Source organism: Eublepharis macularius, chromosome 6, assembly GCF_028583425.1.
Source record: "Eublepharis macularius isolate TG4126 chromosome 6, MPM_Emac_v1.0, whole genome shotgun sequence".
Classification (NCBI taxonomy): Eukaryota; Metazoa; Chordata; class Lepidosauria; order Squamata; family Eublepharidae; genus Eublepharis; species Eublepharis macularius.
In genome coordinates, this window is record NC_072795.1 from 58,463,299 (window position 1) to 58,489,540 (window position 26,242).

Here is a 26,242-nt window from a genome sequence, read left to right on the forward strand (position 1 = left end):
GGGTTTTACTCACAGTCCCCTAAGAGTGCAGGTCTCCTTGCAGAATCTGAAGTGCATTGCAGTTCCTGAGTTCCAGGGCCATTTCTTCCCATGAGTGAATTCAGCCAGCAGACTAAGAGGGCACAGAACAGATGCAATCAGCTCTAATCCAAAAAGACAATCTGGAGATCAACCTCCTGTCAAGGTGTCATGATCTGGCTGTGCCAGGAAGGCCTAGCAAGGCCTCAGAAACCTGTTAGCCGTGGGAGTAGGCCTGCCTACAATTCCCAGGAGCCCCTAGGCCATTTTGGCGCCCCTTTTGGCCAATCAGTACACAGGGGGCTAGTGCTATATAAGTCTGGGAGGAACAAAGCCTCTGTTCTTTCCCCCAGGGAGCAGGCCGGAGGAGGTTTCTGCTAGGGAGAGAGGCCCTCATCCAGGTAGGGTGAGAAGACAGGCTTGACAGACAGAGGGACAGTTTAGTCGTGCTAGGGCCTTTTATTTATTTTGCTTTCACTCATCTGTTGTTGCTAATGCACCTTGCTTGTGTGTTTGATATTAACTGACCTCCTTGTAAATAAATCCTTTTGTTTGTTGTTACTCTGCTGGGTCCTCATGCCTGTTTATTGGCCAAGCTACAGAGGTCAGAAGGGTTGGAAGAGTACTCTGGGCCTTCCCAAGGGACCCTAAATCCCAGAGTGGTGGCAGCATACAGTGGCTCACCCTACTTGAGGCATGACAGGAGGAAATAAATTTGGCCTGGAAAAGGTTTGCACCAAAGTAAATGAATTTAGCAGCAAAATCCTGAAGAGTCTTGTAGAACTTGCCCTTGTTATAGCTCCTGCCTGCTGCTTCTTCAGCTGAGGCTTTCTCACAATATAACAGTTGCTTAGAATAAAAACAAAGGTTTCCAAAAAGCTTCTCCCAGTCTCCTTTTCCAGTTCAAAATAAACAACCCTTATGCTCCACAACCCACTAAGGTTACAGTGAACGAAGTAGCTACATCCATACACTCCTCCCAGCATGCAGATTAAGTGGTGCTTTGCTCCATCCGACCACCTACATTCCCAAAGCTCTACATTAGAATGGTCTAAGGTGATGCCTTCTGAGAATCAGGGCCTTTGACAAAAAGAATTTTATGTTCCTTGATGGCTACATATATGCAGAAAACAGTACTTTGGATTTTGGAAGACAGCTATGTATTAGCTGGAAGGGGATTCTTGGGGGTATACGATCTCTTCCTGGGACTATGATGCGGGTAGTGAGCACCACGGCTCTAGGATCTGCTGTTTCCCTCTGCCCTAGAGGCAGTTTTGCTTATTTGATACTTAGGGTCAAATGAGGGATGAAAGGGGGAGAGGGGTCCACATTTATTTATATACACATTCATATTTTCATTTGTAAAATATTTTAACAAAAAATGTATACAAGAGGAGCTAAATACTGAACCTAATGTCTCTGTGTTGCACTGCTTACAACTAGGCTTGCCAGATGCCCACCAGTGGTGGGCAAACTTCTGGCAGTTTGTCCCTCAGTCTGCCATTTATGAGATGGCAAGCTGCCCGGCAGTCGCTCACTACTGGCAGGCAAATGAGCAGTGTGTGCGCTCCCAATTAGGGGCACAAAAACGTCACTTCCAGAAGTGATATCATCATGCTGGCCACAGGAGTGCTCCTGCACTTCACACACGGCTGATTTCAGCCCCAAACTGGTTGATTCTTGAAGAATCACCCCTGCATGAAGAATGGGAGTACTCCCAAGGCAAGTGCAATGATGTCACTTCTGGAAGTGACATCATCACATCCTGGCCAGGAGATTGAAGCCCAATAAGTATCAACCCCTCCTCCCGCTGTTGGCTACAGAGGCCTGGTAGCCCTATTTACAGCCCTGCAGGATTCAGAGAGCAACATGGCTTAGCTCCCCTAACCTGCCTGTTTGTTAAGTTTATAGTAAGGAGTAATACTCTCAAGCCCACTTCAGAAATAAATGGTTAGGCAAGAGTATCCTATTCCTCTTGACCTTATCAGGCTTAGCAGGGCCAGTTCTGGGTTTTGACAGCCCCTGGGCAAAGGGTACCCACGGGCCTGGATCTCCTCTGTTCCTCACCAGGACCTTCACTCACACCTCCCTTCCTACCCCCATCCAAGTATTGCCCTGCCTGTGCTTCCTTCCCTTGCCTATTCACGACACTGTATGCTGACTGCCACTTGCATGTTTTTTCCTGCAAGGCACTAGGCAGTGTGTGGCAGCTGGACGTGCCGCTGCTGTGACTGTTAGGAGTACTGCTTTCACCATGTCCATGTTCTTCCCTGGCAGTTTTGGGCAGCCTGGACAGTCAGGAATGGATAACAGGAAGTGTAGTTTTTATGGGTATGGATAGCTCTAGTAATCAATTGATAGGAATGACTAAAACTCTGTGGTAAATTCTAGAGCTATCCATTGTTACTTCTGAGTTGTACCCAGAAGTGACATATCAATTCAGAGGCCTACAGTATTTTTATTTTTATTATTCTCCCACTACCACAATAGGAAGAGGCCTCTCACTATAGTAGGAGGCCTGGGAAGCCTATTTACAGGCTTGCCAGCTAATGGTTGGCACCCAACAGGATGGGGGTGGGTGGGTACATGCGCAATGTCACCATTGCGCAGGATATGATGTCACTTCTAGGGAAAACTGGAAGTGATATTATACCACTCTAAAAATTGCAAGAAAACTATAGAGTTTCTGAAGATTCTTAGAATGATGTAACTTTACTTGCAGGTTTCCCCAGAAGTGACATCATATTTTGTGCAACAATGGTGTTTTAAAAGAATTTCTCCTGCTACCCAAAGGAGTGGTTGTGGGGAACATAGGATGCCAGTGAGAGGTCACCAGCTATGGCAAACCCTAAGCACTTGCAATTGATTAGGCAGGGGAAAGGCACACTGGAAGGTGGCCAAGGAGGCATGCTGGTGGGGGTTGATGGCAATGAACCCTGCCAGAAGCCCTGGTCCTGGTAGATGCCCCACCTCAGGGTATGTTACCAACTAGCCCGGAAGCCTAGTATGACCCCTAATGAAGATGAACGAAGTTGAGTGAAAACCTGAGATCTCACCTGGGGTTGCTGACTCTCCTTCAGCTCTCTCTGACTTCTGATTCACCCTTTGAATGTGTAAGCAAATCACTTGGGGTTAAAGAGCCAAAACACACGTTAAGAAAAACCTAGGTTCAGCACGTGTTCTCTTACCTCAAGGTTTGCCGGGATCTGTAGGAGTCCTGGAAGCTTAAAGTAGGCGTCCTGGAAGCTTAAAGATCTGTAGGGGTCCTGGAAGCTTAAAGTCCTGGAAGCTTAAAGGATCTGTAAGCGTCCTGGAAGCTTAAAGGCGTCCTGGAAGCTTAAAGCTTAAAATACAGGCGCCTGTATTTCCCTTTCCCTTTTTGCTGCTCTGTAAATGCTAAACTTTAAGCTTCCAGGACGCCTACAGATCCCAGCAAACCTTGAGGTAAGAGAACACGTGCTGAACCTAGGTTTTTCTTAACGTGTGTTTTGGCTCAAAGTGAGTTCAGGGATTGTTATCCTGGATACGTAACAGATTAGCTGAATAGGACACAGAGAGCAGCTCAAAGGGTTTTGTTACCTTTGTGACCCTCTTTTATCTGATACCTGACAGGCTCTGTCTCTGGCAGGCTCTGTTGTAGACTTGTTTTACACCAAGAAGCTTATTCTGATATGCTCTTCTGTGTAACATTGTAAGATGCCACAGTACCAAAGGTATTGTGATGTGCCGCAAGATTTTTTTTTTCAGTAACAGACTAAACGTATTAAGGTTACCAACCCCCCAGTGAGGAAGCAGGCTTCCTTGTTTTTGCATCTTGTTTCCCAGTGCTGCTCAGAGCAGTGGCAGGAGGGGGGGAAATGGCCATTGAGCAGCCGGTGTTATGTCACTTCCAGGTTTTCCCATGTCACCCCCCCATGTCACCACCCCCTAGAGACCCCCAGCCCAAGGAGAGGGATGGGCACAAGCCAGATGCTATGCCCTCCTGGCTTGTGCTTACATGGCCCATCATTGACAAGGCTTGAGACTTGCCCACTAATGCACCCCAATACAGTCCAGCCTTACTGCAGTGAGAGATGGGACATATCTGTCCAGCATCCCCATGTCAAAGGGCAGGATACACCCATCCAGCATCACTACAGTGAGGGATGGGACATGCTTGCCCAGTCCACCCTCACCAGCCCCACTGTGTCAAGGGACCAGACATGCCTGTCAATCCTTGCCGTGTTGAGAGACAAGATGCACCCACCCAGCCTCTCTGCCACAAAGAAGAGGATGTACTGTCTTGGCCCAGCTCCACTTAGCCCAGCCTTACCACAGTGAGGGATGGGGCTTGTCTGTCCAGCCTCACTTCAACCAGCTTTGTCCTGCCTGATTGCCTAGCTTGACTGGGCACCTCCTGCTCAGGGCTGACTGGGCAGGTGCTCTCTGTCTCTCTACCTAATTTCTTCTATATACATTAGAGCCCTTTTATGTCTCTGACAATGGTTTTCAAATCTAATTGAAAATGGTCAATTTCAAAATAAGAGTGACAATATTTTATGGCTTCTACTTTCTTTGGTTAAACAAGATTTTTATAAGCGCAGTTGTCCCTTTGTTGGAAGCCAGCAAAAGGAAACACCTTAATACAATGATGTGATTATCATAACTTCTGTGTCTTAATTCTAGCTTTGAAGACACAGAGATCCCCCACTTGGAGTATGTTCCGATGACACTTTTAAGTACAGTGGTTAAAAGAATGGTTCTGAAGGAACTGGGGAAACATCAGCCCTCATGCTGACCAGGCTTTCAATTCTTCTGCTGGGTACATCTGATGACAACAGTGGCAACAGCAGGCATTTGCAGCCCTGACCTGAAGCAATGACACTTAATAAATCCTAGCTCCAAAGGTGCAGCTCCTCCAAGAACCTTTGCTAAAGGTGGACACAGTCTCCCCACAGCTGACCTGAAAGATGAGTGATGGCACATGGATTACGCTCAGTCCGGCAGAGTTTGCTCAGCTCCAACAGTATTCTGATTGTAAGTACCCTGCCTGTCTTGTCTTGACTCCAGCATTTGTTGGGTTCTTTATGTTCTGATCGAGTCATTCTTCCCATAGGAGTGGCACCATTAATTTGTGAGATGCAATATGAAACAATCTTTTTGTATTGATTTTGAGAGAGATGCCACTGAACACTGGGCAATACAGTACATTCAGTAAGGTGCACTAACTAAACTTCGGGACATAACCCTAAATCCTGACTACATTGGAGAGAATGGGAGAGGTCTACAAATGCAACGTATCTGCTCTGTTCCCCTTTTGCAAGCTATACCACACAGGTATGGAACCTGCACTGATTTCCCTGCATTGATTAGTACGCAAGCTAGGTTAGCACAATTGTAAAGGATTTACAGGATCAAAAGGGTGGCATACTGCACGGAAGGGAACAGTGCACAGAACACCACTCAGTTATGCTACTTTGTTTGGGTACTGCTTTCCCTCACTAAAGTGCCAAATTAGGAATGTGGGAAGCTCCTATGAAAATATGCTCAGAGTATTTTGGTACTGAGCATTCAGCCTTCAGCAAAATTCACAGCAGAAAGCACATACAGATCTGGCTCATGATGAGAGTAATTAACTTGGTGCAATGTCACAGATCCTCTGCTGTTCCATGTTGGCTGGTAAGCAGAAGGCTATCATCAGCCTGGAGGAAAAAAGCAGGTGAACTGTGCGCCTGCCACCTAAGGATAATGTGATCAGATGAGAGCAGTTGAAAGGGCAGCAGAGAAAGGACCATGTCAGCATGTCACCATGCAGAATATGAGGCAGCTCCACATCCTAGTTGGTAGGGTGCTTTGTGCGGGAAGAAGGGGTGTTTAGTCTCTGCAAGGACTATTCAGATTTCCACTCGGAGGATGTTGAATTCAAAGGAGACTTCCTTTCAATCTGTCCTCATGCATCCGCCTCCTCTGCTTATGCTAGACAGATTTCATGTGGGATTGCATGAAGTGCCAGAGTAGGAATGTCCAGGACAATTTCTTCCTGCTGATCTGATCACTATGCATTTAAAATTTCAGCAACTTTTGCCCAAACATCACAGCATACATTACCATCAAAGAGATTGGCTCTTTAGCATTTGAGCCTTGTTGTTTACTTTTAGAAACATGTTTAGACATCTGAAAACAGATTCCTGCTTCTGAGCATTTTCTTGTGATATTTCAGTCTCTTATGATCCTTTGGGGCTGACCCCCTAATGCAGGGCAGCTGAACTGTGCAGTCCCACTGGGGACTTCTCACATCCTGGGGTCTGGAAGCCTGAGGAGGAGGATTAAAAAAGAAACTGGCATCCACCCAGACATTTTTTGAAAGGACTCTTCTCGAATATTTTTAGTCACAGAAATAATGGAGGATATTATCCTGTCATATAAAATTACTCTCCTTTTTGTGCAGGGAGCATAGGGAGTCAAGCCACTTTCAAGTCCTCTGCAGCTTTCGAGTTCTCTATGATCCTTAGCAGAAATAGCAGCAAGGAAACTGCTGCTACCCCCATGGCAGAGCCAAGATGTAATTATTGCTAGAGAGGAAACGGGGATGCCACCAAGCATTTAATTTATGTGCATGGGCTCTGAAATGGATAGGAAATGTGAATCTCTGACCCCTGCAGTGTTAGTCTGTCTGTCTGTCTTTTGCCACCCCACTGTCTCCACCTCACCCTCCTTTACCCCTTTTAGTGATTCCTTAGTTTGCTCCCTAACCTCCCTTGCAGAGGCAGTAGCAATGGTGAGTGAGGTAAGGAAATCACCTTCAGAAATGGTGCTATACATTGCATTATTTATCAGTCACTTCCAGGAACAGCACTACTTTGAAAAAAAAGTGAGTCATCCTAAAACTACTTCTTTAGGTTACTTGACCCAACATTCATTTATATCATGTACAATACCCGACACATGTCCAATGACTGCTGGGAATTCATACTGAACCCATTTGATGCTAGCTGCAAAGACAGAGTTGAGCCCAAGACTTTGATAGCCTTAAGGCCAAACTAGACAGGGTCTGATCCTGATCAGGCCTGCAGTATGATGTTCTCTGTGCCTTTTCAAGTGCCAAAACAGCTGCAGGGTTGGGGGGAGTCATTGTGGTACTTGATAAGGCACAAAGGGAGACAAGAGCCACTATGGGACAAATCAGAATCAGATGGGATCTTTGTGGCTGCCATAAGGTTGCTTATCACATCTAGTTTGGCTTTTAGGCAAGAGGTGTTCAAGTACTTATCTCCATGATGAAATGGAGAGCATAACTGAGCATAGTCCAGAATTGTGGGGCATCCTTTTCATTACACATGTCCCAGTCTCACACAGTCTGAGTTAGTCTCCTTCTGGAGACTTGTTTGTTCGTTTTTCGCATGTCATTTCTAACTTTGCTGGATATCCCACAAAAAAAGATTGTATTGAACCAGAGTTCTGTGGTTGAGATGCCTGGAAAGCTTAAAAAGAGAGAAAGAATCACTGTTCCGGCAACATTCCCAGAATTATGAGTGAAGGGGGAATGATAGCAAGTTCATCTTGTAGGCAATTCTCTAGCCTCTTAGCCTCAGCAAGGGACATAATTTGCTGACTGCTAATCCCTGTTACATTCTAAGCAGTCTGAACCAAATGTTATCCACATAGGGTTGCCAGGACCAGGTTGGGAAATTCCTGGAAGTTTTGGGGGTGGAGCCTGAAGAGGGTGGGGAGGGGAGGGGCCTCAGTGGGGTATAATTCCATCGAGTTCACCCTTCAAAGCAGCCATTTTCTCCAGGGGAACTGATCTCTGTTGCCTTGAGATCAGTTGTAGTTCTGGGAGATCTCCAGCTATCATTTGGAGGCTGGCAAGCCTATATCCATATAACATTTTCTGCACAAAAATGGGGAGAGGGAACTTTCCCTGAAATATCCCATTTTGGAATCAGCTTTTGTTTTAGAATTGGCTTCCTTCTGTCTAGTAACAGTGACATCATGTGACATCAGTGAGGCAAACTAAGGTAGTTCAGAGTGAGTGCAATGCTTACCCAGGAACCCTCTCCTCCAGTTAGCTTTGTTGATTTTCAGTGATCTTATCACAAAGCCAAATGTATCCAAATCGCTATATGATAACATCAGCATTACAAGGATGAAGAAGAGCAATTTGTTGGAGGAGGTGGAAGACCAAAGCTGCAGCCAATTGGAACTATAAAAGGCCACACACTGTTGATATCTCAGGAATGCCTGGTGTTGGGGGGAGGGGCAAACCTGAGGAATCAGTCTACGTGCCAGAGGATATCTTCTCTCTGCCTATCTGAAAAGAGACAAAGATACTTTTCACATGGGGAGAAAAGTCTATGAAATATCACCCACCCAGCCACCCACAGTTTGACTCAAACCTTATATGATGGATTTGTTCAACAGGAAGTGGTTCCACAGAGAATCTGATTGTCGTGCTGGTTTATATATAGTTTGAATGCTTTTTCATACCTGGAAGTGCTTTCTGAGGAGGAAATATGTAAACTTTCACAGGCACCTTTGTCTGCCAGGTCTTATAGTACCAAGGGATTTTAGATAAGACAGCGGTTCTCTATTCCATGCACATTTGTCATTGCAAGTTTAATAAATCTTCTGCTTCAAAGAAAGCATCCAGGGTATTGTAAATACAGAGTTTAAGTAGCTCACACATTTGAGAGTTCATTAAAAAGCTTTTAAGAGAAAGCAGACATGGTATCCTTGGAAATAAAAAGGGCTGTGGCATGATTTTTACAACTTCGTAAAAGGAGTTCCAATAATTGTTTATAATCATTCTTAAGTTTGACAAACTGCAGGGATCTTCTCAGTAGAGGACTGTATAGTAATTTTTAGTGTTATGGATTTTATCCATCTAGATTCCACAAAGAAATTAAAAGATGTTTTAGAAGAATTTCATGGGGATGGCATCCTCTCAAAATACAATCCAGAACAGGTAAGGAAACTTGTGGTGAATATATTCCTGAATATATATAAAATCAAATTCAGCTAGATATGTAGCTCAGTGAAATATGATCATTTATTAAGGTCAAACCAATGTTAACAATGTAGTCTGTGAGTTTTCAGGTTTTATAGAACTCTTCTTCAGGCTGGATGTTCAAGGCAAAAAAATTAAAATAATATACTCACAAAAAGAGATATTTGAGTGAAAACACAGCTGTGTCCTTTTCTGCCATTTATCTTAATGAAGAACATTCTTGCAGGTGTGCAGTACAAGCCACTAAGCATGTTTACTGAGAAGTGAGTCCATTTATTTAATATTTAGTATTGCAGTCCTAATTAGGTTAGAAGAACCCTTGCAACTTAAGGCCAAACTATGTGTGAGGGCATTCTTGTGGTCACCACAAGGAAGCCATCTATATTAAAATCAATTAAAAATTCTATGAGAGCCTACAGCACAATGGGCTGAGGCCTGTTGTCCCCTTGCCCATGTCTTATCAGGTGCAAAATGCCCCCCCCACACACACACAGGTGTTTCAGTACTTGAAAAAGTATGGGGGAGGCGATAAGAATGCCTTGCTGATTTTTAAATGAGATGGCATCTTCTTGGGGAGCACAAGGATGCCGTTACATCTAGTTTGGCCATGAAAGCATGTTCCACCTATGCTGCAGCTCTAGATCCCAATTGTCTTTTGGGTAAAATACAAAGTTTCAGTTTGGAACACTTTTTGAGGGCTAGGAATAAGCTAGTCAAAGACTCGAAGTGTTAATACCTACCTTATTTGTAAGTAAATTGTAAAAGTAAATTGTAAAAGGGATATGTCAGTCTATTTAAAATCTACTCCAAGGCTATACATGCAAGTAAATAAAATGTACTTAAAAATAAAATTTGTAAAAGCTATCAAAGTGAAGTACAGGTCAATGTGTTTGCATCTGTGTGTTTCCCAGGAAAAATAAACATTTCCAAATGTAAATGTAATCTGGATGTTGGATTTAAAAATCCCTCCTGTAAATGTAAGAAATACTAATCTCACTACCATTATTTATGGACATATATTCCAAGATAATCATAATTGCACATACAATTACAACTGTTGATTTTAGCTGGAAATCAGAAGTCTCTAATTTGAAAAATGTGTGGGCATGGAGATACTTTTGTGCATTTTCATGGCATTAAAATTGCTTCTTTTTGCATTTTTGCCCTTGAGAAGTCAAAACAGGAACATAAATAACATTCATTCCTTATTATATTCTACATGTTAAAGTATTATTATGTTTTATCTTGGCTTGTGTGTGAGTGTTCCTTATTTTTAAACTGGGAGGAGGATAGAAAAATATACCACGGGATGACCCTTCCTTTAATAGCATTCCCAGGGGGTGGGGGTGGGAAAACCTTTTCTGAAGGGCAATGATCCAGAAAAAAAGGGGCAGATTATCAGAGTTATAGAAAAAGGAGATTCATAAGTGTTATAACAATAGGTTGTTCCCAGGTGAGAGGAGAGAACTGCAGAGCTATTCAAGAACACAAAAGGCTCCAATATCAAATGAAATTAAGGATGAAGTGGGCACAAAGAATCTGTGAGGAAAGTCGTGATACATGAAGAAATTCTGAGGACAAGCCAACAAAGGAAGCAACAGAAATCGTAAATGTGCTTGCTTCATATTAAGAAGATTACTTGTTAGGCACTTAGGAGAGAACAGGGTGAATGCTGTGTTGTGGGTGGCTGAAAGTGGGTTGTGTTGTTTTCCACCAAGAGTGTTTGCTGCGGTTTCCATCCCCTGGTAGGAGCTGTTACTGTGTTCATTTGTATTGCACAAAGCAGCTGATGTAAGTATAATTCATTACTACCCCCTCAGTGAAATTACTGCATTTGCCATTAGGTCTAATGACTAATTACCTTTAAAATCTCTTTGAAGAACAAATTTGCTTTCCAGCAGAGGGTGTGGAGGAAGTTGACCATTATGGAGGATTGGGGGGAGGGTCATTTTCCTACAGTTCTTTTGTATAATTTAGTTTTCCATAGTCTAATACCCTTCCCACTATTTTCTCCTTGCAGTAATAATGTATTGGAGAGCCAGTAATCCACTGCTAAAATTATAACATCACAACCCCTTCCCACTGCTCTCAGGAACTATTACCTTAGGGGATACCCTAAGGTTGCCAACTCTGGGGTGGGAAATTCCCAGAGATTTGGGGGGTGGGGTAGGGAGCCTAGGGTTTGGGAAGGGAGGTCAGTGGGGTATAATTTCATAGAACCCACCCTCCAAAGCTGCCATTTTCTTCAGGAAAATTTATCTCCATAATCTGGAGATCAGTTATAATTTCAGAAGATCTCCAGACCCCACTTGGAGGCTGGCAACCCATTATCCCATCATTGTTGGTCATAGAATCATAGAGTTGGAAGGGGCCATACAGACCATCTAGTCCAACCCCCTGCCCAGTGCAGGATCAGCCTAAAGCATCTCTGACAAGTATTCATCCAGCCTCTTCTTGAAAACTGCCAGTGAGGGGGAGCTCACCACCTCCCTAGGCAGCTGATTCCACTTTTGAACTACTCTGACCATGGCCGATTCCAGACGACTAACCTTAAATCGCTCCATGCCGCCCTCTTCCGGATCGCGACGGGGAAAATGCGAAATATTGCGTTTCCTCGCGCGAGTTTTGCGCGACGACGCGCAAAACTCGCGCGAGGAAACGCGATATTTCGCATTTTCCCCGTCGCGATCCGGAAGAGGGCGGCATGGAGCGATTTAAGGTTAGTCGTCTGGAATCGGCCCTAGAAAAAGTTTTTCCTAATATCCAGCCGGTACCTTTGTGCATGTAATTTAAGCCCATTGCTTCGCGTCCTACACTCTGCTGCCAACTAGAACAGCTCCTTGCCCTCCTCCAAATGACAGCCTTTCAAATATTTAAATCAAAAAGAGTCCAGTAGCACCTTTAAGACTAACCAATTTTATTTTAGCATAAGCTTTCGAGAATCAAGTTCTCTTCGTCATCTGACGAAGAGAACTTGATTCTCGAAAGCTTATGCTAAAATAAAATTGGTTAGTCTTAAAGGTGCTTCTGGACTCTTTTTGATTTTGCTACCACAGACTAACACGGCTAACTCCTCTGCATCAAATATTTAAAGAGAGCAATCATGTCCCCCCTCAACCTCCTCTTCTCCAAACTAAACATTCCCAAGGCCCTCAGCCGTTCATCATTGGGGTCAGTCTCCAGACCCCTAATCATCCTCATTGCTCTCCTCTGCACCTTGTCGATTTTGTCCACATCCTTTTTGGAGTGAGGCCTCCAGAACTGCACACAATACTCCAGGTGCGGCCTGACCAAGACAGTATAGAGAAGGGCTATGACCTCCTGCGATTTCGACGCTATGCCCCCTTTGATACAACCCAAGATTGAATTAGCCTTTTTTGTCACCGCATCACACTGACTGCTCATATTTAGTTTACAGTCCACTCTTACGCCAAGATCCCTTTCACATATACTACTGCCCAGAAATGTATCCCCCATCCAGTATTTGTGCTTCCCATTTTTGTGGCCCAGATGTAATACTGTGCACTTGTCTTTGTTGAATTGCATCCTATTCACAGCTGCCCACTTCTCCAGAGTATTCAGGTCTTGTTGAATTTTAATTCTATCTTCTTGGGTGTTTGCTACTTCTCCCAGTTTGGTATCATCAGCAAATTTAATGAGCAGCCCTTCCACTCCTTCATCCAGATCATTGATAAAAAATATTGAAAAGTACTGGGCCCAAAACCGAGCCCTGCGGCACCCCACTGGACACCTCCCTCCAATCTGATGAAACGCCGTTGACCAACACTCTTTGAGTGCGATCCTCTAACCAGTTCCCTATCCACCGAACTGTCCTATAGTCCTGTCAGGCTGGAGGGCGCCCCCTGGCGGCAGTGATAATGGCGGGTCGGAACGGGACACCCCCGGCGGGTCCGTGCTGGGTTCCAGGTGGCCGGGCGGATGGCCTGGCGGGCAGGTGCCTGGTAGGTCAGCAAAGAGCGTTTCCCTTTAAGTCCTCAGAAAAGTGGCCACCATCTGATCTGGCAAGGCCAGTCAGCAATTGGCTCCACCCGGCCAGCCGTCCCTTCAGCGTCAGGGTCGGCTGGCACCTCCATGAACATCCATCCTCCTCGGCCAGGGAGCTGAGCTCTCCTAAATACTCTTCCCCATCAGGGCCACCCCCACCCCTCCTTTCCGGTCTCCGCCCCCAACGACATTCCCACCACCTGGGCCAGGTGTGGCCACATCCGCTGGCCCCACCTGCCCTTGCCGCATTGGCCTTCCTGCCCCTGTTTCCGCCCCTCTCCCCCCTGGCCCTTCTCCCCTCCAATGGCCTGCTCCGGGAGGCGGCCGTGCGGGCTGCCCGCAGGCCCACTGCTCCCGCCTCCTCCCTTGGCCTCCTGGGAGTTGTAGGCCCAGCCGGCCCTCTGCACCAGCGCCTGGCCTTCCGCGCAGCTGCTCCCTGCCCCTCTTGCGGCTTTGGCGCTCTTCCTGCGGGTGCCCTTGCCGCCAGGGCCGAGGACCCTCCCCCGCAGACGGCCTCCTCCTTCTTCGGCCGCTGGCCGTTTGACGCCGGGTCTCCGGCAGCGGTGTGCCAGCGGCCGCGGCCATGAGCTCTGGCTGGCTGGCTCATTCTCAATCCGGGCCGGGCGCAAGCCCTCGGCCCTGCCAGCGTCCTTCCTGGTGAGGCTCCTGGCGGGCTCCCGGGACTGCAGGTGGGTGCCGGCCGGGGTGGGGGCGATGGTGGAGGTGGGGGCGGCCCAGTCCGAGGGCGCGGCGCCGGCGCCCCTTGGACAAGTCCACTCCACAATCTTCCAGTTTGCTCATCAGAATGTCATGAGGGACCTTATCAAAAGCTTTACTGAAATCCAGATAAATCACGTCAACAGAGTTCCCCCGATCCAGTAAGCTGGTCACTCGATCAAAGAAGGTCATTGCTGTTCTTCAGAAAGCAGGTTGCCTGAACAGAAATTCAATCTCCAGACCAGTAGAGTTACATTTGTATGAAAAGTAGCCTGCTTCAGTGGCCTGTAGCGGTACTTGGAAAGACTCTGATTCAAGCAGTGTGGGGTCTGACAAGCATAAGAGTACTCTCTCTGTTTCTTCAAATCTGAAAGAAATTCTAACACTTTTTCCTTTCAACTGGTCTCTTAGGTGAAATTTATATTGTTCCACCAGGAAATTGTTAGTAGGCACAAAATGGCCTTTCAGCAGTATAATATATTCTTTGTAGTGCACTAGTCCAGACTCTTGAGGGTAAGCCAAGCCTTTCAGCAAAGCAAAAGTCACTTTTCATATGAATGTGAGGAACATACCTTTCCTCCACCCTCTTCTTCAATGCCACTAGTTTTAAAATACAGTTCCAAATATAAGATTCAAACTTTTCCTTTTTCATTAAACTGGAAACCCTTCATGAATAGCCCATTTTGCCGTGTGGGGTGTGTGTGTTAGAAAGAGGGGGCAGGGTGGGGGTGGGCCATGAGTTAGTTGGCTTCCAAAGCTGCCCCAGGTTCAGGAATGGCCCCTGCAGTGGTGGAAAGTTATGCCACAAAAAAGGCAGCATAGCCCATAGACGCCCATTAACTGGGAAAACTTGGCCCCTCCCTCCTGGCACCCAGCCCCTCCCATGCAACCCGACGGGGCATAAGATGGCAACTACCACGGGGACCAATCATCATGCACCCCCATGGTGATAAGCCCCACTCCCCAGGCACCCTACATAACCTCCAGCTGCACTGCTCATGAATCCAGGTAAGTAGGGAGGCGGCCAGATGCTCTGCCTGACAGCTTCCCGCTGCAGGGACTTAGAGCACAAGGCGGGAGAGTGGGTGCTTATGGTGGCAGGCAACAAGTGCACTGGGGAGACTTAGTGGAAAATAGGGAGTACTTTGCATTTGCTCAAGGGAAGAAGAGCAAAGTCCAGGCAGGTCACAACTCATACAGGACACCAAGGAGCATGGCTGTTCCAGCCCCTTGGTTAGAAATGTTTAATAACATCCATTTTTTTTCCACCAACTAATTCTGTTTATTGGCATCAGACTAAGATTATCTGAGGTCTTAACTAGAGCTGCTGTAGCACAGTGGTTAAGAGTTCGGCTACCAATCAGCACTCCACTGGTTCAAATCCCACTACTGCCATGAGTACAGTAGGTGGCCTTGGGTAAGCCACTCCTCTCAGCCCCAGCCCCCCAGCTGTATTGTGGGGATAATAATAACACTAACTTGTTCACTGCTCTGGGTGAGGCACTATTCTGTCTGGAAGAGTGTTATATAAACACAGTTATTATTATTATTAAAGATTCAACAAAAGATTCAAACTAAAAGGGAACAATTACTTGCAAATAAGAAGACCCAGCAGGGCCCCTGCATGTAGTGGGGCAGGATGGGGGGGGGAGATACAGTATAGGGTTGCCAGCTCCATGCTGGGAAATTCCTGGAGATCTGGGAGCAGAGCCTGCAGAAGATAAGGTTTGTGGAAGGAGGGGACCCCAGCAGGGTATGTTATAGAGTTTACCCTCTAAACCAGCCATTTTCTCCAGGCGAACTGTCATCAGGAGATCACCAGGCTCCCCCTGGAAGTTGGCAACTCTAGGTGCAAAGTAGTTCAGACTCAGCTGCAGTTCCCATTACCCTGAGGGGGGTCGGGAAGTAAAGATAAACTGTAGATCTTGCCTGAGGACATTCATTGAAATTCATTTTCATGTATCATCAAGGTATCTTTTATCCAGCTCTTGTGAGATTTGCTGGAACCAATCAGAAGCAGTGTTAGAGCAGCAATCTCAAGCAATATGCTGAACTGCTGGGCCTCCTAGGTCTATCATATCAAGACCTACCAGTTCCAGACTTCCTTTTGCATAGGCAGGAGAGAGGAACACCTTGTGGGAAGGGCAAAGCACCATAAAACAATGTGAGCAAGTGCTGCTGGTTGTAGGGATCCCAGACCCCCGGTGGAGGCGGGGGATCCCGCGCCCCCGCTCTCCACACCCTGCCCCCACTTACCTGAGCAGTGTGGGGGGGTGCACCTTCTTTGCACGCTCCCCCGTGGTGCAGTGCGCTCCTGTACACTGCAGCCGCCGGGATCGGGCCTGTTTTGGCCCGGATCGGGGCTGCTGTGGAGCGCGGGAGCACTCCGCAGTGCTCAAAACGGGCCCAATCCATGGCAAAATGGGCCCATTTTCAGCAGCTGCAGAGTGCAGGAGTGCTCCTGCGCTCCGCAGCGCCCCAAAACGGGCCCGATCCGTGGCAGAATGGGCCCGTTTTGGGCACTGCGGAGTGCAGGAACGCTCCTGCACTCAGCAGCACCCAAAACGGGCCCATTCTGCCATGGATTGGGCCCATTTTTGAGGTGCTGCAGAGCACAGGAACGCTCCTGCGATCCGCAGTGCCTCAAAAATGGGCCTGATCCGTAGCATAGCAGCCTGTTTCCGGTGCTGTGGAGCGCAGTAGTGTTCCGCAGAGCCCAAAAATGGGCCTGCCCAGGGGCCGTGCGAGGACATCACTCCTGAAGTGACATCATCGTGGCTGTGGGGGCGCACACGTGTGCTTCGTGTGCGCTCACCCCCATCTCCCAAAAGGTAAGTGCCAGGCTCCTGTCCCCTGCCGGGAGGTTGAGGGGGCCTAGCAACCCTAGCTGGTGGTGGTAGAATTTTCTGGTAAAAAATATGTGTCTAATTCAGTCATAATCACAAACACTCACGCTCCATGCTGCCATGTCTCGTGGTGGCTCTAAATACAAAGGAGGCAGCCAGAACTACAAAGGGGGAGGGGGGAGAAGCTAAAGGAAACCAGTTCCAGTTTTTCAAGTCAGACAGGGCCTTCCTATAATCAGCAGTAAAGTGCCTAGGGAAACATATGAACAAAATCAAGATAAAAACAATTTCAGTGTAGAGAGTGATTTTGAGGCAACTAATGTTAAGTGAAATGTGCATAGCCCTACAGATTCTTTGTGCATTGCCATTGCCTGTGAAAGAAGCTGAAAGAAGTTTCAACAAGCTAGCACTCATCAAAAATTTCACGTGTTCTGCAACGAGGCAAGAACTAACTAGTGATCTTGTCTATTGAGTGTAAGCTTGCACAAGAAATTGACTTTGAGGGGGCTAGCTCATGATTTTGCAAAGCTTTAATTGACCTAATCTTTGCAGACGCATTGGTCCATTGGAATTTTTTTAAAGGCATTAACAGGATAATTTCTATTTAGTGACCCAAAATTTACAAAATAGTTAGCAAACTTGTAGGATTCTCAAGCTGCATATTATTATTAGACAAAAAGTAGCAAAAGTGAACATTTTTCAGAAAACTAGAATATATAATAGTAATTTAATATCTAAAACCAACTTCTTTATGGTTGATGACATTATACGTATGGGTTGACAGACTGTGGTGCTAATGTGTGGAAGAGATAATTACAAGTTTTTATTGGGCGCAAAAAAGTAATGCTTGGGCCCTGACATGGCCTAGAGCACACTACTAACTGCATATACCAAAACTAGATGTCCCAAAGCAGGGGCTCAGAGCTGAAAAGTGGGAACACATTGTTCCCACTCCAATAAATGCTCATATATAGGTTTTTTAGAATAGGAGTCATAGAAATTCCCTAACACACATGAAGCAGCCCACCTGACGCTGCCTTATATTGAATCAGATTATTGGTCTGTCAAGGTCAGTATTGTCTACTCAGGCTGGCAGTGGCTCTCCAGAGTATCAAATGGAAATGCCAGGGATTAAACCTGGGACCTTCTGCATTAGAGATAGGCATGAACTTGAATACGAACCAAAACCCCCCACAAACTAGCCTGGTTCATGGATTGTGAACCAGTGGTTTGTGGAAGCTTGTTTCCACGAACTTCCACGAACTGGTCTACTGGTTCGTTTGGTTCATCTTGCAAGCAGCAGGGCCCTTTAAATGCTCCAGCCCCAGCCCCCACCCCAAGCCTCCCAGCCCCACACTTACCTTGTCTTCTCCATGGCCTCCTCCTCCTCCTCCCGCGAGGGGCAGGAAGGCCATTTTTGGCCTCCTCCACCACTGCATGGGCCTGCAGAGCAGTGGAGGAGGCTGAAAATGGCTTTCCCGCTCCTCAAATGGCTGTCACGGCAGCCATTTGAGGGGCAAGAAGGCTGTTTTTGGCCTCCTTCGCCCCCTGTGGGCTCCTCCACTGTCTGCCACCTGATAGTTTAAAGAGACCTGCTGCTTGCAAGGAGCAGGAAAGGGCCCTTTAAACGATCCAATGCCTCTTTCCCTGCTGCTAAGCAGCCAGAAAGGAGCACTTAAACCCTACGAACCACGAACTGGTTTGGGAACTTGCCCCAGTTCATGGGAGTTTGTGGTTCCTGGTTCATGGAAACCCACGAACCACATAGTTCGGGGTTTTTGTGGTTCATGCCCATGTCTATTCTGCATGCTAAGCATATGTTCTACCATTAAGCCACAGTCCCTCCTCTAGTATTCTTATAATACAGTTACACTATTTGCAGAACAGTTCTATACACCACCACCACCACCACCTTGGGAACTCTATTTGGGCAGAAAGGCAATATACAAATGTAACAAACAAACAAACCCCATATGTTGCCATGAGTTTCTTGGAAGCAAGACAGCATGCAAACATGAGAAAGCAAATAAAAAAGATTCTTATATAATCCTTTCAATAGTTAGTTCTTCCTTGCACAACCTGTCCGGTAGCTGTTGACTAAGCATATATCAGGGAGAGGGCTCATCCAGAAATCTTCTCTCATATCTAAGTGTTTCCATCTGCAGGGAAATTTTGATGTGTGGTTGCTTTCCAACAGTTGATTCCCTGTGTGCATTCTGAAGTGGCACAGTCAAGGGCTGTACCATAAACCACCTTGAATGTCTGAATCAACTGTGTCCAGCAGAGCAGCTACTCCTGTTCCTTCTGCTGCTAAGCATTTGCTCACTGAACTATGCTTTGTCTTTTTTCTACTCTTCTTTCCTTCAGAAACAAGACACTCTGAACCAAGTAAGATTTCCATACTCTAGTTACCCCTTTTTGTGTTTAATTGTTGCTTTGCATGTTTGCTTCTGCAAAAACTGACAACCCTCCATATTCAAGTAGGCTTATTGTTGAGGCAGATAGTTTCAGTCAGCACTCTTCAAAAGAGCAGCAAAATTCCAGGGAATCATTGAGCAGAGAGGCAAATCAGCCGAGAAGTTTTGTCAGTGATGCAAATTGATATCACTATCCACACACCAAAAATGCATGCAAAACTCGGTTTACTATGCACAAGTTGGTCAAAATTGTTTATGTGAAACACAAATGAGCCTCAAATCATCTTTAAATAATCTTAAAAAACTTTGGGTGCAAAGGCAATTAGTGCCCTGAGACCAATTTGAGTTCAAGAAAATGGCATGAGGGGTAAGCTAGAGCCCCTTTTCTCCTTGTGCCATGGCCCTGATCTGAATCCGTTTCCTGCAGCACTTGCAAACTTACTTCCCAGCCACTGCCTGTTAGATGATCAGAGTCCGGTCAAGAGAACCTAGGCCCTTCTCATGGGCAATGTCTGATCTAGTTCGGCCCCCAAACCTGGGAGTCCCAAGTTCAAATTGCCACTCAGCCATGAGGCTCCCTGGGTGCCCTTGGGCCAGTCCCTCCGTCAGCATTGCCTACCTGACAGGTTGTTGTGGTGATAAACAAGGGAGATGCGGATCATGTATGCTTCCCTCAGTTCCTTGGAGGAAGGGCAGGATAAAAATATACTAAATAAATACAGAAAGACTCTTTGCTGCCTTTGACACATGCCTGGTTCATCAATATCATCCTTCAAAGTCGTGGTATCATGAAGTTGTAGAACTCCTAAGTGTTGTATGTCAGCTGGTTATCTCAAAACAAAGCAATCTCCATCACCTCTGGTCTGGATCTGAACCAGGATGCCATGTGTTCTGGACTGCAAGTAGAATAATGCCCAGAAAGGAGCCAATTTGAGTTATCTGCCCTGTTGCTGTTTCACAGCCCAACAGCCAGATCCGTTCCACCAACACCTTCAAGGAAATTTTGTATGAACTTGTCAAGGCTGCTTGCAGCTGATGCTGTTATTTGTTGTGATGTGTGCTCAAGAGATTTAGCTGCATCTCCTTTTCAAGCACTGCTTCTGCTGTCCACATGTGCATATCGTCCAGTCTGTACCACAGCTGCTGAAATGTATGTGCATTGCCTGTTTTCTTGTGTAAAGAAAATGTATTTTTCTTGTCTAAACTTGTGTACTAATGCATAGTGTGTACTCCTGCAATGTAACCCTTCTTCAGCTTGGAGGACAGAGATGGAGAGAGATTTGTAGTTGTTTATCAGTGCTATGTGTATCACATCTTTCAGTACATTTCTGCTGCATACCTGTGGGTACATATGTTCGTATACATCACTGTCATTTGAAAAACATCAGGAAGAGCTTCAGAATATTGTTTAATGTATATGCACATGTGTGTTTACACTGGTGTATTTCTGTCCCTATTGTTCTGTCTTCATTTCTCATGGGGGTTTTTGGGATATAAATATGTTTCCTCTCTTTGTTGATTTTTTCAATGGACATGGAACGTAAATATGGATTTGCAACAGCAAAATCCACACTATGAGTCTCTGAAGTGTAGCTATCACAACACATGTTTTTATTTTACTTTATCTACTTTATCAGGATTCAAGAGGATCCCATCATGCTGCTGTCATAGCCACAACTATCTGGGCTGTTTCAAAACATAGTTACACACCACTGGCCTAGAAGCACCCTTTTAAGCCACTTTTAGTAATCTTGAGATTTCAAGGGATCATGGTTCAGGAAGAGATTGCTACCTCCCCCTCCCCCCCCATACACACACCCAAGCAGGAGCCATGCAAGCACAATGCCAATTAAACCTTGCTCCCAAATCTAGAGTTGTTACATTTATTACAGCCATTGCTCATTTTCATATGCATTTATACACATTTTCAATTGCCCACTAATTAATACTGAGGCTGCTTCCACATGAATTTTTTGCCCTGTCTTGACTGTTTTCATGTTACCTGTTAGGATACTACAACAGTGTTTTCAGGAGTATCCATGTGATGTCTTTCTCTGTTTATCCCATTTCCACATTTTCCCTTGCTTTCCTGCAATCTTTCCCAAACCTGGTTTAGTATTAACCACATTTGGGGGGCACATTTTTGCAAGTTCCATCCACATTTTCTTTCCTATTTTCCTTACCTCATCCCCACAGTTGCCATTTCCCCCTGATGGTTATTTCAGGATTTTTAAAATTGGTCATTAATTAACATGTTGCAATAATATTATAAAAATCTACTGCCACAATCTATTAGTTCCCAGCTTTTGTTTCCCCTTATAACTCTGCAACAGAAGGACAAAAAGTGTGTTTTTAAAAAATGAAGGGACCTTGTAGATCATGGCAATAGATTGTTATAATGCTATAGCAATTAAGGAACTGCTGATTTTTTAAAAAATCCCATAAAACCCTCCAGTGGGAATGGCAGCAATGAGGGCTGAGGCAAGACAAGTGCAGGGGAAACTGCTGTGCAAATGCTCTGTTGCCCATGTGAATGCTTTTGCAATGAAAGTTACCTGGAGAATCATTGCCATGTGGAAGTAGCCTGGGTCTGAGATTAAAAACAGCATTTTAATTGGCTCGTAAAAGTATGTGGGGGTGTTTTTATTTATTTACTTCATTTATTGCCCAGCTTTCTTGCTGAGCCTCAGGGCAGATATAAAAACAAACAGCAAGGACCTCCAATAGGCAATGCAGTAGGACTAGGATTATGGACTTCGAAACAAACAAACAAAAACTTCCTAGGGCAATAAAAACTTCTAAGACATGGTAATTCATAATGCAGAAAGTGGGTTACAAAGGCAGAAGAAAACGCAGTAAAAGGATAGTATCCTATCCCTTGTAAAAAGTGACCTATGTAGCTGTTCCTTCTGAAGAAGTGAGCTGTAACTCACAAAAGCTCATACTCTGTCACAGATTTTGTTAGTCTTATAGGTGCTACTGGACTCTTGCTTTTCTCTACGAGCTGTTCCATTATGTTACAGTTTTAATCCCTTTATAAAAATAACTTGGGGATCTCAAGGAAAGAGACATTTCTATGGACCTGAAAATAATTTAGTCGTTCTTCTACTTTGTCCCAGATATCTTCCCACTGAAGTCCACTGAGCATGTTTTTCTCACATATTTGGTAGTACCCAGGGCTTTTTTTCTGGGAAAAGAGGTGGTGGAACTCAGTGGGTTGCCCTTGGTGAAAATCATCACATGGCTGGTGGCCCTGCCTCCTGATCTCCAGATAGAGGGGAGTTTAGATTGCCCGCGGCGCCGCTGGAGTGGCGCGGAGGTCAATCTCAACTACCCTCTGTCTGGAGATCAGGGGGCGGGGCCACCAGCCATGTGACCATTTTCAAGAGGTTCCGGAACTCCGTTCCCCCCTGAAAAAAACCCTGGTGGTACCTGTTCATTACCTCAGAGTTACCTTTGTATATATTATGTCCTTACAATAGCTACTGTTGTGGTTTCTTCCAATCATTGCATGGGAAGAGCCTTGTTTCTGTACAACTCAATATGGCAGGCAGGGCTTTTTTTTCTGGGAAAAGAGGCGGTGGAACTCAGGACTGCACAATGATGTCACTTTGGGTCAGCTGGAACAAGGGGGGAGTTTTTTAAAGTCTAAATTGCCCTTGCCAAAAATGGTCATATGGCCGGTGGCCCCGCCCCCTGATCTCCAGACAGAGGGGAGTTTAAATTTCCCTCTGCGCCAGTGGTGCAGAGGGTGATCTAAACTCCCCTCTGTCTGGAGATCAGGGGGCGGGGCCACCAGCCATGTGACCATTTTCAAGAGGTGCCAGAAATCTGTTCCACCGCGTTCCAGCTGAAAAAAAGCCCTAATGGCAGGTAACCTCTATAAAATGAAGACAAATTCAAAGTGCAAGAGGCTGTGGTGCTGGGATTTCTAATGGGCTTCTTGGCTTTATTCCCTTCCTCCCTGTCTAGCCTATTGATTATGAGGGATTTCAACTCTTCATGAGAACATACCTGGAGGTGGACATTCCCGAGGACCTATGCCAGCATCTCTTCATGTCCTTTAAGAGAAAAGTCTGTCAGAATTCTCCAGAAAGCCAGCAGCAAAGTTCCAGCATTTCCCAGCTCAACACACTTGGTGAGTAGCGTGAATTCTCTTTCTCCCTCTGAGGCGGAGGACATCTTGGGTGATTCCCACCATCCAATACCCAAGATGTCCTCCTTTCCTCAGAGGAGAAGGACCCTTCACGGTAAGTGTCCAAAGGTCCGTTCTCCCTCTGAGGCGGAGGACATCTTGGGTATTGGATGGTGGGAATCACCCAAGATGTACTCCTTTCCTCAGAGGAGAAGGACCCTTCACGGTAAGTGTCCAAAGGTCCGGTCTCCATCACACCTCACTAGCAACCACATATCGAATCAATTGTTCACTTGTGAGGCTTTAATTGAGCACTGCATGTGGCATCAAATTCAAGTTAGAAATTATTATTTATTTATAGTTCACCTTTCCCACTGAGATCCAAGACGGATTATACAGTGCAAGTGAAAATACAATATAATCAACAGCTAGGACATTCACTGATCAAGGTACAATAATGAACAGCAGTTAGGACATTCAGTGAAATGGGACATGGAAGCAGAAAAAAAATTGAAAAACAAACACAATGCCAAGTATAGAGATGAAATCTTTCTGAAACCAAGCATAACTAAAATACATGGCATATTTTGCAATGTGGAAATTCCCAAGTAGGTACCTGTCTGCCAGTACTCAATAGAGTAGGACATAGTTCCATGTCTGTGGGCTATTTCGTATGATACATCCCTATAATCTGGCTAGAAAGCCCTCCTGAATAATTCAGTTTTACATAGTTTGTGGAAAGTTAGGAGAGTGGGAACTTTCCTGACCTCCTCAGGCAGGCCATTGCACAGCTGGGTGACCTTGGGTCAGTCACAGCTTCTCGGAGCTCTCTCAGCCCCACCCACCTCACAGGGTGATTGTTGTGAGGATAATAATAACACACTTTATAAACCTCTCTGAGTGGGTGATAAATTGTCCTGAAGAGCGGTATATAAATTGAATGTTACTATAATTGTTTGTTCTTGACCCAGTGAAGGTTCAGCTTTAGAGGTCAAAAGATGCCGAGATACCTTAAACAGTTGAGACAGATGTGATTTAGTTGACGCAATGGTTGCAGAAAAGTAACATTTTTTACTGCTACTACCACTGCTTCATAAGTCTTCCAATGGGCTCTGTAGCATGCTTCAGCACAAGTTTCGTGCCAGCATTTTTACAGATCTTCCATCACCCAGTTCTGTGGTGAACCATGGGGCTGGTTTTCTCTGCAAGGGAGGGTGGGGTTGGCAAGGAGTAATCTTGTCAGTAGATTCAAGGCACTTCAAATTCCGTGCTTCCACTGCAGCCCAATAGGGCCTGAGTTTGGAATTCTAAAATCCTCCAGCACATTTAGGAATCCAGAAGGATCAATGAGACTTTGTGGGCGGACCATTTTAGCTGGGGCCCCAATTTTGTGGAATATCAGGGACATATTCACCCTTGACTTTATCAGGTAGTGGTCAGTCCATGGTTAAGGCCAAATCTCTAACTCCAAAAGAAGACCTTAATAATAAATAATAATAATATTTGATTTATATACCGCCCTTCAGGATGACTTAACATCCACTCAGAGTGGTTTACAAAGTATGTCATTATTATCCCCACAACAAAACACCCTGTGAGATGGGTGGAGCTGAGAGAGCTAGAAACTGTGACTGACCCAAGGTCACCCAGCTGGCTTCAAGTGGAGGAGTGGGGAATCAAACCCAGTTCTCCAGATTAGAATCCCACACTCTTAACCACTACATCAAACTGGCCCTCAAAGATTCAGAGCAAAGTGTGGCCCTTTCATGCATGCGGCCCATCACTATTTCAGAGAGGCCTAGGGTTAGGGTTAGGGATGTCAACCATCCATGCCAACCATGTCTCAGTTATGCTGGGAGTCTACTTGAGGCATGCAAAGCAGATGCTCTGCAACTGAGCCACAGGAACCAGAAGTAAGTGTGCTAAGTGAAAGCCTTAATTATAATAGCACTCAGCAATCTTCTGTGGCATCATCCATGAAAGCAGACTAGTAGTAATGCTGGTTATTAATAACAACTCAAAGGTGCCTCACATTATTACATCCGATACTACAGCTACCATGTAGTTTTGTAGTGGTGTGATAAACATAAACTGTGGTTGTGCATGTGAGCAGATTAAAGGAAGAAAAATTTATTTTATCACATACTGAAAACCAAGGATCCACTATGTGGCAGTTATTATTTTGGGTACAAAATTAACTTTTACAGCTAGGGTTGTCAACTTCAGGTTGGGAAATTCCTGGAGATTTGAGGGTGGAGCCTGAGGAAGGCAGGCTGTGGCAAGGAGAGAGATCTCAGCAAGGAATAATGTCATGGAGTCCTCCTTTCAAAGCAGTTATTTTCTTCAGGGGAACAGATCTTTGTCATCAGGAGATCAGTTATAATTCCTGGAGATCTCCAGTTCCTACCTAGAGGCTGGCAACCCTATTCCCTTCAGCTTCCTACTGTCAAGGATTTGAACCTCAAGCCTCATGATCTGAGACCAAACTCAGAGAGTTACTGGTTCCTTGAGCCTCAGGGCACCTCTAGATGATACGTCCTCCACAAGTTCATGCAAGTGAACAGAATTCCACATGTTTACTCTCTGGTAAGATGTACACTTGTTCCTGCAGTCACACTTGTACCATACACGTGCATGAACTTCCACAGGTTTGACTGCTAGTCCTCCTTCTGCTTTAAAAAAAAAAGATTAAATCCCGTCAGTCTCTCTCTTTCTCCCCCCTCTACAACTCCTCCTCCTTTACTATTCTGCAAATTAATCAATTCAAAATCTCTCGTTTATTTCTTTTCGCTCCTGCTTTCATTAAAGTTTGTTTGCTGGGAAGGACTTATCTTTTTTGTGTCTCTGCTCAGGCTTTCGTTTCAAACAATTTAAAAAAAAAACACAAGCCAGGGATCTCTGCTTAAAGATTACAGGGGAAAGGGGGACTAGTGTTAGAAGAAATCATTTTTCTAAAAAAGGAACGGGGGGAGCAACACGTTTGTTTTAAAAAAAAAAAGCACAGTGTCTTGCTTGGTTCCGCAATTCTCCACTTCATCCTTTTTGCATTTAAATCTTTCCCCGTCTCCTTTGCAAAGATGGATCTCTCTTGCTCTAAAAAAGAGCCATTGGCAATTTT

General features: G+C 45.4%; 1 protein-coding gene across 1 annotated transcript in view; it reads left to right on the plus strand.

Moving 5' to 3' along the window:
* Window positions 1-26,242, plus strand: part of DGKG (diacylglycerol kinase gamma) — a 174,019-nt gene that overhangs the window by 40,349 nt on the left and 107,428 nt on the right. The window contains exons 2-4 of the mRNA XM_054982781.1: window positions 4,684-5,034; window positions 8,886-8,962; window positions 22,962-23,127. Of these exons, the coding sequence (XP_054838756.1) occupies window positions 4,968-5,034; window positions 8,886-8,962; window positions 22,962-23,127 (310 nt within the window). The 5' untranslated portion in view covers window positions 4,684-4,967. The remainder of the gene's footprint in view (window positions 1-4,683; window positions 5,035-8,885; window positions 8,963-22,961; window positions 23,128-26,242) is intronic.